Source organism: Spea bombifrons, chromosome 7 (assembly GCF_027358695.1).
Source record: "Spea bombifrons isolate aSpeBom1 chromosome 7, aSpeBom1.2.pri, whole genome shotgun sequence".
Classification (NCBI taxonomy): Eukaryota; Metazoa; Chordata; class Amphibia; order Anura; family Pelobatidae; genus Spea; species Spea bombifrons.
The window spans coordinates 14,856,542-14,875,558 of NC_071093.1; the positions used below are offsets into that span (position 1 = coordinate 14,856,542).

Sequence of the window (19,017 nt, forward strand, 5' to 3'; positions counted from 1 at the left end):
GCTACCCCGGGATTGACGCCGCTCCCTCGAGATCACCCAGAAATAGTGACTCTTTGTCGGGTGGGCATTGCTGGCCATAGAACAGTATGGAGGCTCTGGGCTACCAGTTGATGGTAATTGATGGGATTAAACCTTTAATCCTATCATGTTTGCTGTATACATATCTGTGCTGTCCACACTAAATCTCAGCTAGTGCTTGGGGGAATATGAAGGGTTAATCCTTTGAGCAATTTAGCTTTCAGCGGCAAGGAAGATCTCTACAGTGGAGCTACTCAGTCCGAGTACGGGTCTCTGTCACAGGGCATATCCTATATTAATTTTAATTTCTCGAGACTGACAACTTAATTCAGACTTGGGTAGACCAATATCCTTCACAGAAATCTTTAAACATAGTGGCCACTTCTAGCAACACAAATTGTGACCAGGAGTCTTCTGAGCATCTGTGTATCTTCGTGGTATAGACCCCCAACAACTTATTGGTACTTGACAAAACTGTCATTCATTACAGATGGTGGTGTCCAAAACAAAGACACCTTCAGGTACCAAGCCACACTAACAAAAAACATCACAGGTCAACGTACTAGGAGTGGACAATAGAGTAGATATCATGCAGCAATCACTATTGGTCAGCATTCCTCATACTAAAAGACATTTTAGAAATGCCTCCCTTTCACACACTGAAAAACTGTAGAGCAGGCACTATGTTTTATATTCATATTACAAAAGAAGAGAAGATCACTTTTCACTGTGGTATCTGAGTGCTGCCTGTGGTAAACCAGAAAATGTCTTAATAAACAAGCCTGATACTCTGCTGAATGTCTATGAAGGAACAAACCACTGGAATTGCCATAAATAATCAGCAATTTTTAAAATTTTAAAATACTAACTTTTGTAAATAGTAAATAACATTACTGTATACAGCAAAGTGTTGGATGCTTAAGGAGAAAAATCCATGTGACTTGCCCTTTAAGGCATCTTTATTGTGCATCTTTTGAAGACCAGAAACTTCACAAACCCACTGAACAACCCTGGGTGCTCAGATCGCTATTCTGCTGACCGGTATTCCTTTTGCACTGAACTTGAGCCATAGTTTTATGTATTAAACAAAGGGCAACATCAAAGCAATTTGTAACACTGTATTGCTTCCATCTCACCCCACAAACATGTTTTGTTCCCTCAATCTCTGAACACAGGGAGCTTTTATAATAGACAAGCACAGAGCTTCTTTTCTTTCATCATAAAAAAAAGCTAAGTGTTTACATACAACCCATGCAGGAGCACTGTAGCACTGTATTATGTCCAGACTGAGAACAGTCCACAGCCCACTTTAACGGTTGTGATCAAAGCTTAAACCATCTGGTCAGCTTTCAGATCAAATAAAGTAACCAATCATGTCAGTTATGCCAGCCAGTGTGGCCGAAATAATAAAAAAAAAACCAAAAAACTTTTAATTACATCTCTCAGTGAACTCACATTAGTAAAGCCTGAATGTAATCACATACAATAACAAACTGGTATAAAAGGAAAAGAGGGAAGGGGGAAGTGAAACAGTAGGAGAGGGCTTGGATGGGGATGAGTTGAGTCAGGATGATCTGTAGAGGTTCTTGGTTTTTCGGATGACTTGATTAGGATGTTGGAGAGTGTTAGGAAGAAAGGTTGTACGCTTCTCAAAAAAAGGTGGCTTTTCGGGGAGCTTTTGAATGTCATGTGCGAGGGAGAAAGTCTAACAGAACGAGGTAAGGAATTCCATAGAAGGGGTACAGCATGGGTGAAATCCTAAATGTGGGAGTGAGAAGAGGTAATGACCTACAAGAGAGACAAAGCTAATGAGAGGAACGAAGTGAGTGCTAAGAGGAATATTTGAATAAGAGGGTAGAAGGGGGGTGCGGAGTTGTTAAGGGCTCTGTATGTCAGGGTCAATAGTTTAAACTTTATTCCAGAGGGTATGGGGAGCCAATGGAGAGATTGGCACAGTGGGGCAGCAGATGAGGAACGGTGACAGAGAATGATTAGTCTAGCTGCAGGGTTGAGGATGGAATGGAGCGGTGAAGGGTGGGAGAGGGGTAGACCAGTTAGTAGAGTGTTGCATAATCCAGACAGGATATAACAAGGGAGTGAATTAATATTTTTGTTGTTTCATTTGTGAGGAATGGTCAGGTTCGGGAGTTGTTATTATAGGTGAAGGCAGCAGCATTTTGTGAGGAATTAGATGTGAGGGATGAAGGAGAGAGCGGGGTCAAGTGTGACACCAAGGCAGCAAACTTGGTTGAATAGTGGAGTTGTCAATAGTAATAAAGATGTCTGAAATTGTGGACAGAGGGGATTGCTGACCTCTGTAGGATGGGCTCTAAATAATGCCAAGTTAAGGCAGAACTTTGTGACAAATTCCCTTCCGCATCAAAAATGGTCTACAGCAAAAAAAGAAAGATGAGGATTATAAATACAAAGTTATTCTGGTTCAAAATGTGTAAAGCAAGCCATTGCAGCTAACAGAATAATTCAATAAACAAAAATACTTAAAGGATAAAGTTTTATTACAATACCAGTCAGTAAAGTTGTCAAAACCATGTAAATGTTCCATAAATATAATAGACTGCTCTTAGGATAATAAATATAACTGCTGAAAAAAGGATTACAAATGTCCCTAGCTATCTACCCAAGATACCACAAATTCTGAAGATAAGGGGGTTTAAATGTGATGTGCAAGTAAGAAAGTAAAGTATTGCAGTATTTTAAAATGACTGAAGAGAAACTTTACAAGGTAAATGACAGGGAAATAAACAGAAACTTCTAAACCGAAGTTTTAAAGAATAGATAGTTTTAAAGAATAGACTGCCACATATATATATATATATATATATATATATATATATATATATATATATATATATATATATATATATATATATATATACATACATAGAAGCAAAAACATTTATACAGTTAGGTCTGGAAATATTCGGACACTGACACAATTTTCTCTGTGCACCACCACAATGGATATGAAACTAAACAACTGGATGCAATTGAAGTGCAGACTTTTAGCTTTTATTCAAGGGGTTGAACAAAAATATTGTATGAAACGTTTAGGATTTTTTTATATATACCGTATTGGCCCGAATATAGGCCGCACTTTTCCCCCCCACTTTAAGTCTTTAAAGTGGGGGTGCGGCCTATATTCGGGGTCTAGCGCCCGGCGCCCGGGTAATGCAGTCCCGGGCGCCGGGCAGGCAGCGGGGTTAGGATACAGATCCCCCGCAGCGGTGCAGGGGACCCGCATCCTACTGTCTGATACGCTCAGACAGCCTCCCCTGCCGGCACTTTCCACGGGGGGAGTACCGGCACGGGAGGTTGTCTAAGCGCATCGCACGGACGTTCACCGGCAGCGGCGATGCGCCGTTGCCGGTGAACATCCGCACGATGCATTTTAACCCCCCCGACTTACCAGAGCAGACTCCCGGGCGTCTTGCAGGGCCGGCGGAAGACATCTACGCAATACGCCTATACAACTTCCGGTGCCGGCACTTCCGCTGAGTGCCGGCACCGGGAGTTGTATACACGATGTGCATAGATGTCCCCCTCTGGCCCCGTAAGACACCCGGGAGTCTACTCTGGTAAGTCGGGGGGGGGACAGAGTGGCAGCATATCTCGGGGGGGGGAGGACAGAGCGGCAGCATATCTCGGAGGGGAGGACAGAGCGGCAGCATATCTCGGGGGAGGAGAGGACAGAGTGGCAGCATATCTCGGGGGGAGGAGAGGACAGAGTGGCAGCATGTTTTTGGTGCTTTTTTAAAGAAAAAAACTTTCTTTAAAAAAGCACCAAACTTTTAGGGGGCGGCCTATATCCGAGCCAATACGGTATACAGTCCCCTTATTTCAGGGACTTAAATATAATTGGACAAATCAACACAATCATAAATAAAATGTTAATTTTTAATACTTTGTCGAGAATCATTTGCAGGCAATTAATGCTTGAAATCTGGAATACATGGACATCACTAAATGCTGGATTTGCTCCTTTGTGATGCTTTGACTTTGTCTTCAGTTTTGTCTTCGGCCTTGATCGGGTTGAGATCAGATCATCACCTCGGCCATCACAGAATATTTCACTTCTTTGCCTTAAAAAACTCATGGGTTGCTTTCGCAGAATGTTTTGGGTCATCTCTAAAGTGAATCACCATTCAATCAACTTTGCTGCATTAGGCTGAATCTGAGCATACAATATACACTCACTGGCCACTTTATTAGGTTCACCTTGCTAGTACCGGGTTGGACCCCCTTTTGACTTCATTCTTCGTTGCATACTTTCTACAAGGTGCTGGAAACTTTCCTCAGAGATTTTTGTCCATATGGACATGATGGCATCACGCAGTTGCTGCAGATTTGTTGGCTGCACATCCATGATGTGAATCTCCCATCCCACCACATCCCAAAGGTGCTCTATTGGATTGGATCTGGTGACTGTGGAGGACATTGGAGTTCAGTGAACTCATTGTCATGTTCAAGAAATCAGTTTGAAATGATGTGAGCTTTGTGCATTATCTTGCTGGAAGTAGCCATCAGAAGATGGGTACACTGTGGTCATAAAGGGATGGACATGGTCAGCAACAATACTCAGTAAGGTTGTCGTGCTTAAACAATGCTCAATTGGTACTAAGGGGCCCAAAGTGTGCCAAGAAAATGTCTCCCACACCATTACACCACCAAGGCAGTATAGATCCACGCTTTCATGTTGTTTACGCCGCTCACTAGATATTCTCTTTTTCAGACCATTATCTATAAACACTAGAGATGGTTGTGCGTGAAAATCCCAGTAGATCAGCACTTTCTGAAATACTTAGACCAATAGCCAAACTCATTAGGTGTGGTTGCTGAAGACAGCTTAATGCCAAGTCATACACCATGGCAAAACTTATACTGTACATGGTTATACTGCATCAGCATGGTTTCCCACAGGCAGAACTTTAAACACAGGCAGGGGTTTTCAAATGTTCTGACCAAGCTTGTTTGAAGAACAAAGGGCAACGTTGAGGACTGTAGACAGCCACGAAAGCTTACTGTAGTGGCAGCATCATGCCCAGTTACGTCCACAATCAGAAGATGGCTAGCTGCGCCATCAGCTCAGCATTGGCAGAAAACAGTGGGACCAAGTACACTTACCTACTGTCCAGAAGTTTGGTCAGACTTGCGGCCTAACAGCCATACTTCTATTGTGAAAACAAGGCCAAGTGACTCAGCTAGTCACAGAAATGTAGGAACTGTGTTACAGAAAAATGGCAGCAGGTGCTTTGGATTGATGAGTCAAAATGAAAACTATTTCGTTGTAGCAGAAGGCAGTTTGTTCTTCAAAGGGTGAAAAGCAGTACAAGTGTTAGTATTGGGCTGCATTTCTGCAAATGGAGCTGGAGATATGGTAGGAATTAATGGTCTTTCCAATGCCAGGAGGCACAGGCAGATACTTATCCATCATGCAATACAATCAGGTATGCAGCTGATCAGCTCCAAATGTATTCTGCATGACAACGACCCCAAACATCCAGCCAAAGTCATTAAGAACTATCTTAAGGGTAAAGGACAAGGAGTGTCGAGGGTGAGGGTATTGCCACCACAGAGCCCATACCTCATCATCATCATCATCATCTCTAACACGAAAGAGAAGCAACTGAGGTTGTGGTTGAGGCAAATGAACATAATCAGTGAAACGAAGATATAATGACGAAAGGGCCATTCGGTCTGAGGCATCCCAAAACTAACGTACCAGCTAAGCCTCGAAGAGGGCCACCAAGTAGAGAAATGAAAAGAAAGGACAGAGGAAGGAAGAGAATAAAAGAGGCGGGAAACAAGGGAGGGCAAACATGAGACACGCTGTAACATAGCAAAATGGTGTGCAAATGTACGTATTAGTGCTATTCTGAAGACACAGGGTGGTTACACAAAATGTTGATTTGATTTAGAGGTTTCTTCTGTTCACTCACTTTGCATTTTGATAAATGATAAAGAGACAAGTTATTTTTAATGCATTTTTTTCACAGCTGCAAAGCTAGTAATTACCCAAACAGGTGTTTCCACAGTGAAAATACACTCAAATGCTAATGTGTGAGGGCTCTATGCTTATGCAAATATATTTTGATTTATTTTTCTTAATAAAATGTTCCCACAATAATACCAATGACACCTAAACATGGGAGCACTGGTAATGGTTCTGTATACCTTTACAAAGCACTATATAATTCAAAGAATTGAACTAGAAACCCTTTTAATATTGCAACCAGGAAGTAGTTACCTTTAGAAGAAGCTACAGTGGAACACCTCCTCCATGGTCCGACATTAAAGCAGTTTCCATTTTCATTTAAAGTGTCCATTGTATTTAAACCTCACTTTTGTACATTATTCTTTAAAAGTAATCTGTTATGCCCAGTGCTTAAAGACAACAACCCAATAAAACCAAGGCTTGAAACACATGGATGTAGATAGACTTGGGCACTTTCAATTTAGTTTCCTTTCAAATAAAATTTGGAGGGATTTCTTGTTTCAAAACAATGGTGCAATATTTTTAATGGGGGATGTGCCTGCCACCTTCTGGATTAATTTCAATAAGATGTGCTCCAAGCAGCAGCATTTTGGGCCTTAGGTAGAGGTCCAGACTAGATTTTGCACTGCAGGACCAACCCCACTGCACCAATGGGTAGACACATGCAGCGGCACGCCATGGGACTGAATTTCTATGAAATTGTTAAAACGGATCCCTCAGAGCACGTAAATTGGTAGAGCGGCAGAAGGTGTAGCAGTAGTAGGGCAATAGGACATGTTATTAGACATGTATACAAAAATTGGAGGCATTTTAACCCCTTAAGGACAATGGGCGGTCCCTAAACCCATTGAAAACAATGCATGCACGGCTTTGTCATTAAGGGGTTAAGAATTGATTGCTGTGAAATATAAATTTGGGCAGATTTACTTCAAGAAATCCATTTGCTCTATAAACATGTTATTTATAATCTGCATCTATTGTTTGAGATGCTCTGAGGCAGTTGCGCCTGTAGAGTGAGAGCATCAGGCAGTAGGAAGTATGACTGAAAACAGGTAACAAGAGTTAATTGACTGTTGCATGACATCCAAGAAAATCTCGGGCAATTTCCAAGTGATTTAAGGGACTACACCAAACCATCATATAGAGGTTAATGCATTTTTATTATCTTTTATTTATAGCAGGAAGATAAAAAAAGGCAGGGTCGAGGGAGAGAGCGGGAAAAATCAGGAAACAATAGGAGCATTAAAGAGAGGGCGAAAAATACTTTTGGCCACATTATTTCAATGGGCACATATGCTAGTTAATAATCCATAAGGCCCATGAATCATAGCCATAGTCAGTGAGACACTCCACTTCATGCCAGGATTGTATGTCCATCACTTATTCTGAAACCTTCTACACACAGTTCCTTCTAATAAGCCCTACTAAAAGAGTGCTTAAATGGACAAAGAAAATGAATATTTAGAGGTCTCCGATTTGTTTGTTTCTTTGAAGATCCCTCATCTGCAGAACTTTGTAAGAATGCACAAATTAGACAAAATTCATTAAAATTGAGTTCATACAAAGCCAAATGAACAAGTCTACTAAAAATAAAAACTTTGGCCGTTTCACATACAGAGTAATCTAAAAGTCATTGCAGAAAACATCGAACTATATTGGCAGCTTAAATTTGCTTATAGCATTGCAATTAAATTTACAGTATGCTGTTTTCAGAAAGTTAAGTCTGAAAAAAAAAATCAAAACTGACAAAAATAATGATTAATACATTTACGCTGACATTAGTTCCTCTAAAAACCCAAGTTAGAGCAGGGGTACAAATCTGTGTACAGTTGACAATCCATACATGAAGTTTTAGGAACCAGGTACATAGTAAAAGTCAACAAATGTTTGAAGTCATGGCTAGTCCAGTCTGACATTGCTGTACTTCATGCGTGATGCCCCATAAGTTCACACTCCAAGAGAACATACTATTTGATACAGTCTAGTGTTTATTGTTGTATGTTATGGAAGTTACACTTGAATTTCAAAAAGTTAAAACATATAAAAGTGGTTAAGGGAAAACAATGTATCAACATTTGATAAATGCATAAGAATGTTTCTTTTCCATACCATATATATTAGGGTACAACGGTAGTGTTAATGCCAAGACAGCATCATGAAATTTAGTCTAAAAAAAATTATACTATGCTTTTTACAAACAACATTTGCTGCTGCTTAAAAATATTGGGAAGAGTTCTGTATTGTAAATGCAGAAAAGTACAATAATGTTGTGAAATATTAATTGCGTGGATTTTTTTTTTCAGAACTAAATTTGCAGGATGTTTTCAAAAGAAGAAAATATAGGAAATGGTGCAAGTACTCCACAGAAATCACAGAATCACCTATTCAAATTGTTATCAATAAGAACATAAAAGGTACAGATCATAACTCTCCCTATATGAAATAATTTACACACAGATGCCACCTATACCACCATCTAAAATAATCACTAAATACATTTTTTTGAAATAAACAAGCAATAATTTGCATGATCAAATATCAAAAACAGAGTCAAAGTAGTGTGTTTTTTTTTCTTTGCATTTTTTTATGATTTTTTTTCAATATAACTGTTCAGAAGCTAAACCTTGTTTAGGAAGTGCAATCAACCAAGCTTATCTGGTAGTACAACTGCATAAAGAAACCACTGGTCAAAATAAGAACAATGGAACAGGGAAAGGGTTTAAGTCACAAAACCGTTGTGTTTTCCAAACCAAAAGAAGAAGTACTCCACAGTTTCCAGGTAAGACTGAGGCAACATAAAGCGTGCCCGGGAATAACAAACAAATATTTATGCAGATGATGTAACACTTTGCTTGTAAACAGCATGGTACGCATTTCTCAGTAAGACGTACGGGAAGCAGGACTCCAGGAGATCCATGGTCAGGAATGGCGATTCTTGTACAATCTGTCAAAAATAAACAAATGTAATCAATGGTTAATCACATAATACACAATATAGTTTTGGTCTGGAGTGTTTCTTGACCACCCTTGAACATGTAGTAACATGTACTTCTGAACCTGAATACATTTCACCATTTCATTAACTTTGGGAGGTAGAAAAAGGGGAAAACTACAACCTTTCCTCAAAAAAAAAAAAAATAATAATAGTATAGTTACATACAGCCAATAACTAAGCACTGTTTCTTTATATTTAAGTGTATCATACGTGTAAAGTTTGCGTGTGTGAAATCTTATTAGCTTAGCAGAGTTATGAAAAGGTTTACGCTCCGAAACTCACCATGTCTAGCAGCAGGTAAACAGATTCCCTGTTCCGTGTAGTAGTCTTGTCAGTCTCTTGACCGATTTTCAGTAAACTGGATGATGCCAGCTGTAAAAATCAATAAATAATATATAAACTAGCTTTATAGACTAGCTTCTAAAAATAATTTAGTCGTGGCTGTTGCTTTTTGCTGGCAGGTTAATTCTCATAACACGTTAAGAGGGAAATTCATTCACATCATTAGTTTTGTTTTTTTTAAATAACTGACCTGTAATTATGTCAGTGTCTTTATCATTTGATGTTTTCAAATTTCCCACAATTCTACTTTCTAAAACTTAGTACAAATATTCCCTTTTCTACCTAAAACTGCAAATTCAAATATATAATTTCGTAGAAGGATTGAAGGCCATACATCATGGCATTTTAGTGAACGAAAAAAAACATGCAAACACATGCACATAATAATTCTAATCGAATGTAAAAATCAGTTGCCAACTTAAGTGTATAACCTTTTGGGGTGATAATGGTAACATGCATTTTAACTTTCAACAAAAGACAAGGAGAAACTTTACGTACAGCTAAGAATTCTTTAAGACGATCTTCAATGCTCCCTTTGTGAATAGTGAACAAAGCAGCTGCAATCTGGTTAATTGCTTTTGCCAGACAATGTATGTTGTTGCAATGCCCTAAAACAAAACAAAACAAAAAAGATATATAATTTATACATCTCAACTTTGATTACTTTTGAAATCAACACTTCTTTCTAAATAATGAAAAGATCCAAGCACAACATTGTTAGTAATCGTTGGTAACACTAGAAAAATCTCAAATACTTAATAAAGAGATGGGAACGGCCAATACGATATGCATTTAATCAAGTTACTTTTCACAAAATGTATTTATTTAAAAAGTATGTTTGGGAGGTCAGGTTTCTTTTGTCAGTGCTTCATTTTCTACATTTGTTACTTACATTTTAGTTATAAGACAGAAAAAGTGAATGGGGAAAAGCAACAGAAACCATCTGAATCAACACAGAAGTCATTTTACATATTTGATATGTTTAAGAATCAGTAGTGTTTTAGCTTTACTAAAAAATGATAACCCACGTGCACAATCTTACAAAACTTGGCACATTATATCTGTAATGATGTTAATTACCAGGAACTGTGCACATCGGGGCAGCAGGCATTGTAATATAGTGGTTTGTGGACTGTGCCCACCGGGCAATCACCAGCCATTAGTACAATAACGACAATCTGCTTTACACAAGGTCAGGAAACATCATACCTTCAATCGCAGGACTATATTGTGACATCACGTTACTGGCCAGAGTCGGCAAAGAAACCGCAACAAACACCATAAGGAGACAGGCAATTTTGTATTCCTCCTCTGGACTAATTGTTTCTAGAAGTCAAAAACAATAGCAAAAAATACATGAAACATATGGAATATTTTATTCTTATTACGATAATGTCGTAAATGCAGATATTTACTGTAGAAAACGTAATTTTAAATATAACAATCTACTACTTCATGAACAAGGTGTTTTAAGTTAAAACTAGAGGAACACACAATGGATTTATAACTCAAATCTAAAAGACCATTTTTCCCCAAAGAGGTCCACCATGTATATTACATGAATGTCTTTTATAACAATGAATAGTGTAAAGACACAATGACGAGTAAACAACGATAAATGTTATGCTTTACCGGATTTTTGAGACGACAATGCAACAACCAGAGCCGGATCTATTTCACATGGTAACCCAGCAGCTGACGACAACTCGTATACATTCATCGCAACCTAACGAAAAAGTAAAGATCAACAGTTTTCTTTTTCCTTAAAATACCATGTCTTGCTTTTTCCCCATCACATTCAAATACTACTGACACGTGGAACCAGAGTCATTAAAGTACAAGCCACAAGTTTGCGCATGCACTTCTACCGAGAACGGATTTATACGCTATTTCATCCAACCCTGAAAAAACTGGTATTAAACGGAAACTACACTCTTGGCATTCCTAGCACTACCTATATCTTGTGCCTTTTACTTGTCAATTATTGTAATGTTTGAAGATTTGTTAATTTAAAGTTCATGTCATGGACCTGTGTCTGCATGACAAAACTATCATTAACCATACAAACCAATTCTTGTCCTCAAGTAATTGGCATACCTACAGCCCCCTTTGCTGCCTGGACAGTGGTTAGCAGGTATACAACAGGGCAGAGAATAACTATACATCCCAGCAGAGAACAAAAATCTAGCCTGTCCAATACGGTCTACTGCGAAAGCATCCAACCTGACATTTCCGAGTGTTGTCTTAGATTTAGGATAGCCTAACGTCTACTCCATGCATGTTTAAATTCCATCTCACTGCATTTACCGGACGCACTTCACTGGCAGATAAGAAAAACTGTAAAGTAAAAGTTCCTTAGGATTACATCAAAACCTCACCTTCATGTCAGTCTCCCTTGGAATGTGATCCTTGAAGTCCTCAACCGAGCTCACAAGGAAAGGAATGTGGTAAGATAAAACCTGCAACAGAAAACCCAAAATGACGATTTTTATTATCACACCTATTTAAACAAATCATATATTTTGGCTCAACATTTCTTCAAACCATGTTTTGTAAATATAGTCTCTGATATTTAATATGAAAGTTATCACAGAAATTCCTATAAAAAAAATATTATTTCGAGGATTCTAGAGCAAACCCTTAAATAAACCCAGTATTATTAGAATGGTTTTCTGAAAAGAAGAGTTTCTTTAATGGGTCTGGAGACTTACTCTGGTCTATTCATGCCAACTATGAGACATGTTGTAATGTATAGCTCAGTCCTGCAGTCAGGGAAGATTTTTGACCCACAAAAATCTTTCAAGAGCACCAAGAAGCTGGATTTGGGAGACACAAATCTTTTGCTTTTCACCACCAAGGCTGCTTCTAAGAGACACTGGCATCTACCCATGCCAAAGCAGGGAGTCCAGCATCATAAGTGAGAAACAAAATACAGGGACTTTGGCGAATGGGAAGTCTTCAAACTATGAAGAATCTTTTTGGTATTATAAATTTAAAAATATTAAGGAATAGTGTTTTATCTCAGCGCCACTAAAGCCAATGGTAAGAAGCTGCACCGTGAACTGTATTGTTAGTTCTGTGTCTACACGTGCTTTGGGAAGCATGAGAAGCACATAGGACATTAAAACATATTTGATACAGCATGTTGTCCCCTACCCCTGCCAGAAGAAGTCTGACAATTTATTTTGAAAATATATCATACATAATTATAGAGACATAGCTACAAAAGAGAAAAAAAAGGAGGAAAAGTAAAATTCTTACATCTCTTAGGGACTCCTGTGCAAGAGAACGGAAGGACAAAATAACCCCGATTATGGTCATCCTCTTTAAGACACTGTCAACTGCTGTAGATGTAAAAAGAGTACAAAAGTGACCTTGGCATCTAAATAAAGCATGCATACAACATTTTGACAAATAGTTGTGATACTTAAATAGTCTTTCATTTTAAAGATTTTATGCTATATGCAAAAAAAGTTTATCAAATCATGCAATCATGCATAAAACACAAGGGTCTGTGTTAAAGCAAAGACCATATCGAAGCCCACTGGGACACAACAGCTAAGCATCACTTACATGACAATCGTTTGAAAAGTGCCGCCATCTGCTCTGGCTTATCAAAGCTTGTCCTCATTTGTGTTAAAACCTCAACATTCTCCACCACCAGTTTCTGGAAAGCAATAAGAATCATTACTGTACAAACGACAGCATGCAGCAGGAAAAAAGGAGGACTACCTGGAATTAAATACTATTCACTTATTCTTCTAGTGTGCGCACATTCTACAGTTAAGAAAGCGTTAAAATATATCGCACACTCATTGAACACAAGGTGTTAATACCAACAAACACTACCGAGATGGCCCATAAAATGCATCGGGAGAGGTGGCCACCATGATACAGAATGTGTCCTAAGCAGAGAAAACCTTAAAAAGGACAGTATATAATGTCCTTGACACCCCTACTATAGACAAACGTTTATTATAAAGGTATTCTGTGAGTACTTTAATACACTTTCTTCCAAAACAGCTGGAGGAGACTATATCACGTGCAGGGAAACGCGTTTGGCTAAACACGTCTACTGCACGGCATTTAGCTGGGGAGTGAGAAGAGGGGCAAACACATTTGGGGGGGATTCTGCAGTACAATTTATAGGGACCATGCAGTTATCATATGTAGCATTCAAGTGCATACAATGCCTGGGTTGTCCCTTTAACTTTTCGACAGGCAATTAAAACATATAAAATCAATGTCATTGTTTGCTGTAGTATGGCGTGACATGCCATTTGGATAATGAAAGCCATGTAGATAGGTAAAGCCTTTTGCGTCATAACCAAAGTAAACCAAGTACCCACACAAATAAAATATCGTGGTCATCATTTGTATTAGCGCACAGTAAACTTCAAGTGGATATTGTGCCTAAAGTTAAGCATTTTCCAGTTCTGTGTCTTTACATTACAAACATCTCAACGACTACAAAAGAGAAAAGACATATTCACAAAGCAGCTGCACAAAGTTCTGTCAAGCAGAAAAAGGGCCATTTATGGGGATTTTATCCGTTCCATTTGAAAGACAGATCCAATAAATGAAATCCTTGCAACGTGAAGAATGAACTTTGGATAAAATACCGAGAACAGAATAGTTTCATTAAGCCCAAAATGACAGCACCTTGGCTAAGTTCCCAACATAATGAAGCAGCAGTATAACCCTTGGTTTAAGAAACAGGTTTCGGCAAGCGAAGAAGGTCTAAATCTAATGCAATGCTTCGGCTCAAGTCAAAACTGGACAGAAAGTCCAAGCTACAGAAATCGATGGATGTTAAACATCCACGGTGAAAAAGGATTGAGTAATATTAATCTACAGTACGAACACGCAAAGTTGGACATATAACTGTGCAGGATCATGTTAATCAAATGAAAAAATAAAAAGGCATTACTTCAGGAAAACATGGTATTTTGTTTGGTTTACAGAAAGAAAATTACCTTAAGTTCAGCCACTTGGGAGGAAATATGCCACATGAGACTTTCACTTAGAAACTTCATGCCGTATGGTCCCAATAGTTCTGACAGTGCTCTCATTTCTATAAAATGATGAAAAATAGAATACACATGTAATTACAGAACACAAAAATAGTGAATTTCTGTAAATGCAAGGGGCCAGAGCAGATGCCATCTCATTCCACCATCTATAACAGTCTACAGTTTGGGAAATCTGTTTAGATTCTGGTCTTGTTGACCTGTCTTGACTTCTGCATTGTGGTTACCGATTACCTACAAACACAATCTCATCTTCAATAATGGTCATTTTATGAGACTCAAACTGTCTCATCATAATTAACCTCTAATTCTTGTACATTTATGGAAGCGCATAAAAAAACAGACGAGAAAACATTTTCCTATAGCAGTTCCAACCAAACCGGATGCCCAGTTTTGTAGACAATCACCAATTCCTTTTTTACATTTTAAGGTTCTATACTTCCACATACTAAAGGCTTCTAAAGTCTAAACATTCTAGCTCCCCATTGGACAGGGAAGAATGTCTTGGATTATTCATGTAAAAAATATATACGATTTAAAAATTGTTTAAACAGGAAGGGGATTGGTTATACAATCAAGTAATTGAGATTAAATGTATCTACCCTTCTTAGCTATCTCACAACATATAGACACCTTTTATGTGTTAATGTAAATGGGTGTTTTTCTGATTGATCCAAATTAAGCAGGATACACAGTGTGTACAACACAATTCATAAGGTACCGCTTTGATGATAATAATATACTTTGAATTTTAATTTATAGAGCTCACCAGATATGTCGGAATATTCCTCGGCATTAAAGGTCAATTCATTCTCTGTGGGAAGGTTTACGAAGGCTTTCATCGCAGGGAAATATGCTATATGGCCATTGCTAACTTGCCTCAGTAGTGTTTCCAAGTACCTACGGGAGAGAAATAGAGTGTGTGTGGTGAGCACAACGCCAGCAAATCCCTCATTCACAGTACGCCACAATAACATGTAATTTTCCAGAGTTCAGATGGGTATAATACAAAAGTAATAGATTACTAGAAGCCATATATACGGAATTTGATGGCGCTATATAAAATAAAAAATAATAATAATAATAATAATAACATATACCTTATCTACGGTTACTTATTTCTCCTGGTTCTTATCTTTAAATACAAGGCTGCCATTAAACTTATCAGTATCAGTTCCATGATAGATGTCGAACAATTACATAGATTTAAGTCTGGAAAATACACACACACACGATACTACATTAAATGTTTAATATATCGCATTACACTGGCATGGTTATCTAGTCCTACATCATATGTAAAACTACCTGGCTGTTAAGGATGGTCACTTTGTTGTTCTGTGACATACATAGTAGAGTTATTTGTCAAGGGGTTTCAGAAAGATGAGCAGCCATTTAAAGGCTGAACTGAAACATGCCATCACTTTAGCGACATCAACAAGGATTCGGATCTAAACCCTAGCGCAGGACCCATTAGCAGATTCCCAACGTGTACATATTTAGTGAGCCGGCCATCAAGAATTCCACTGCTAAAAACATAGTAAAATGTTCAAGCTATATTAAGAAAAGAAGCCAATTCACAACTTGTGATGAAGCCGGTCTATTCAAAGTGGTCCAGACTTATTTCACAATCACTCTCAATAGCGAACAAACCGTTAACTCTGAAGAGCAGTTAGTCTGGCTCAGCTGTTTGGACCTCTAGCAAGTTTTACTATCCTGGGAAATGACTAGACAGTAATGGAAAATATACCATCGAGTTTCCCAGTGCATGACAGAAATGTTATTAACCAGATGGAAAATGAAGATCCTGTGGCATCCAGCATTCCAGAGCTAGAACATTTCATATTAAATATCACTATGTACAAATATGCATTGATTTAGTCACCCAAAACCGAATAAAGATCTACTTTAATAGTTTCTGCCACATCAACACGGCATGTAAAAAGTAAAATAGTTCTCAGCAATCACAACTACATCTTCACGCAGCCTTTACATCCAAAATCTGTTCAGCAAAAAGCTCTTACCAATTAGTGTATAAACTGGTGATTGTTGGCTCTCCGTGGCTGTCTAGATGTTGAGTTTGTTGGAGAAGAACATTGTTGAAAACCCTCGTGATGTCAATCTGCACGTAATTCTCTATTGACTGGAGCACGGTCATGTAGGCTCTTACACTCGTTAATAACTCGGATGGTTTTGCAATCTCTTGTGTGGCTTGATTGTACATGGTCATGCCAACAATTGACCTATTAGGGAGTTTAAAAAAAAAAAGAAAACTTTATGAAAACAAAAATGCAATTAAGATGTTAAAATGTATCACAGTGAAATAACTCCGGCAAATGTTTGACAAATTAATGGGAGACAATGTTGAACCTTTAAAAGATGGTTAATTTATACTGTATGTAAACTGTAACAATACATAAGATTCTCACCAAGGCACCAAATGTTGGAAAATTCTATGGAAGCATAGCATAAAGATTTTTAAAACTATAAACATTTATAAATGAAGTATGCTGCCTAAACAGAAGAAGAATCTTTTTTTTTTATATAAAACGTTAAATGGTTTATTCAAAAGTAATTTTATGCTCATTGGCAAATACGTAGCGACACACTGGGCATACTAATGTTCCGGGATTTAAAGCACACAAGCTTACAGCATACAAAACGAAAGTCAATCGTCAGTCTTACTTGGTAAAGCGGATTTCCAGGTGTGAGGTCAAATACTCCCGTGGGGTAAACGTGTGCTCCCAAACCACCATATTCGGTGCGTAGTTGATGGAGAAGCAGAGCTCTGAAAGTGCCGTGTGTAGTTTATCCAAGCTGGGGGAAGAAATTGTGGCCGTACTGAATTATTCATAGGTTTCAATATTATTTACCGACTAAAAGCAGCAATTTAAGTAATAAGTAAATAAGCCATGTAAATATTATATAGTAAGAGACAATAAATAGCAATCATTTCCTAAGACAGCGAAATTAACATTTGTAAAAGTCGGGGATGTTGGGTTAACAGCATGAAGACAGACACTGGGCAAATAACCAGTTCCACCATTATAACAGGTAAGGAGGGGAGGCTAAAGACTGTTTGGGTAACTTCATGATCATCTATCAGTTGGAGAAATAACTAAGATATCAACAAAATATGAGGTTATCATTGTGGACAGAAAAAAAACAGCTGGGTCAGTCAGGAGTAGGGACATCAGAAATTCTTTACGGCGATCGTGTCTGAGACAATGGGTAGAGGAGCCAACAAGTAAAGAGGCTATGCTACAATGGAGACTCCATTTTGAAAGTCACTGTAGAGAGTGTTTGGGTTCCAGCGACCATCAATCAGTGTGATTTAATATAAGAACAGCGATTGTTTTTCTAAAATGGAAACATTTGTAGGCGAGTCTTTGATGGTCTGGACATCATTCGATGGAGTCTACACAATTTTTAATTTATATAAAACATAATTATGAGTGATATGTGAAAAACCTCTACTAAGATTAAGGGGGGGGGATTCACTTAGGATTTATTCTATACAGTAGGTGCCTCTGCTAATCAGTAACCCAATTTATGTATATCGGGTTTAGCGCAAGGATGCACAGTTCGTATCGCCTGACACCTGGGACATGCAGTTCCTTTCGCTGGGCAGGTGGTTTTTTTTTTCTTTTTCATTTAGCCCTGCTGTGAGCAAACAGCAGGGTTAGGATCCAGGCCCTGTGCTGCTGGCACTTCCGCCTGGGCTTCTATGATGGAGCGCCGGCATAGAAGCCCCGGTGGCAAGAAGCAGCAGAAGTCGTCTATGCGCATCGTGCAGACTTCCACCTGTGGCCCACGCTAGACACCAGGGAGTCCAGGGGTGTATTGGTAAGTCGGGGGGGATTGGCACATCTAGGGGAGCAGAGTGGCATATCTATAAGGTGCATTATGAATTAGGGTGGGGGCACCTTAAAATGGCTCTTAGTTTTCCAAATTTCTGTTTGTATATAACATATGCGGTCTAACTGCATAATAGATACCAAAAATGTTACAATGCATGCATTCCTTTTCATTAGATAAAAACTGTGTTACCATTCCACTTGTGGATTTTTTTTTTTTAAATACATTTTAGTTATATATTTCTCTATACATTGAGCCAACACTGCAAACGGTATCATTAAATTTCACCGAAGCAGCACACTCTATATACGCAAAATACAAAATCCACGAGAATAGCCTTACTTTGTTACCACAAGCCTATTCTTTCTCATGCTTTCAACGCCAGGCTTTTCCCTCTCAGGTTCTCCTTTCTTCCCGGTCTGTTTTTTGGACTTTTTGTTCACTGCTTGACTGATTGTTTTGGCACAGTGCTTTGGCAATAACTGTAAGAAGAGAATAAAAAAAAGTGTCCCTGTAACCATGGCAATCTTACAAACAAGAGTTCAGGTGGGCAGTCCATGGTACCATTGTTATTTAATAAAAAGTATATATTTGTGGAGTCAGGTTTACCTTGTTTGATTCTCCACTTTTTTTTTTTTTTTAAACATAAGTTTTAATGTGGATCTCACTATTTCAAATTTTAAAAAAAATGTCAAAACATTACACTCCAAAAAGTTTATGCATCAACAACAGAAGAGCTTTTCACACGGGTAACATTAGGC

The 19,017-nt window shown here is 38.4% G+C and overlaps 1 protein-coding gene across 2 annotated transcripts in view; it reads right to left on the minus strand.

Moving 5' to 3' along the window:
* Positions 1-8,001: 8,001 nt before the first annotated feature.
* NCKAP1 (NCK associated protein 1) overlaps positions 8,002-19,017 on the minus strand; it is a 45,248-nt gene continuing 34,232 nt past the window's right edge. For both annotated transcript variants that reach the window (XM_053470444.1, XM_053470443.1), the window contains 13 exons: positions 18,599-18,738; positions 17,084-17,215; positions 16,423-16,641; positions 15,168-15,298; positions 14,345-14,442; positions 12,942-13,035; positions 12,630-12,712; positions 11,747-11,827; positions 11,001-11,094; positions 10,578-10,694; positions 9,867-9,976; positions 9,309-9,398; positions 8,002-8,975 (listed from right to left, as the gene is read on the minus strand). In XM_053470444.1, coding sequence (XP_053326419.1) covers positions 8,859-8,975; positions 9,309-9,398; positions 9,867-9,976; positions 10,578-10,694; positions 11,001-11,094; positions 11,747-11,827; positions 12,630-12,712; positions 12,942-13,035; positions 14,345-14,442; positions 15,168-15,298; positions 16,423-16,641; positions 17,084-17,215; positions 18,599-18,738 — 1,506 coding nt within the window. In that variant the 3' untranslated portion in view covers positions 8,002-8,858. The remainder of the gene's footprint in view (positions 8,976-9,308; positions 9,399-9,866; positions 9,977-10,577; positions 10,695-11,000; positions 11,095-11,746; positions 11,828-12,629; positions 12,713-12,941; positions 13,036-14,344; positions 14,443-15,167; positions 15,299-16,422; positions 16,642-17,083; positions 17,216-18,598; positions 18,739-19,017) is intronic.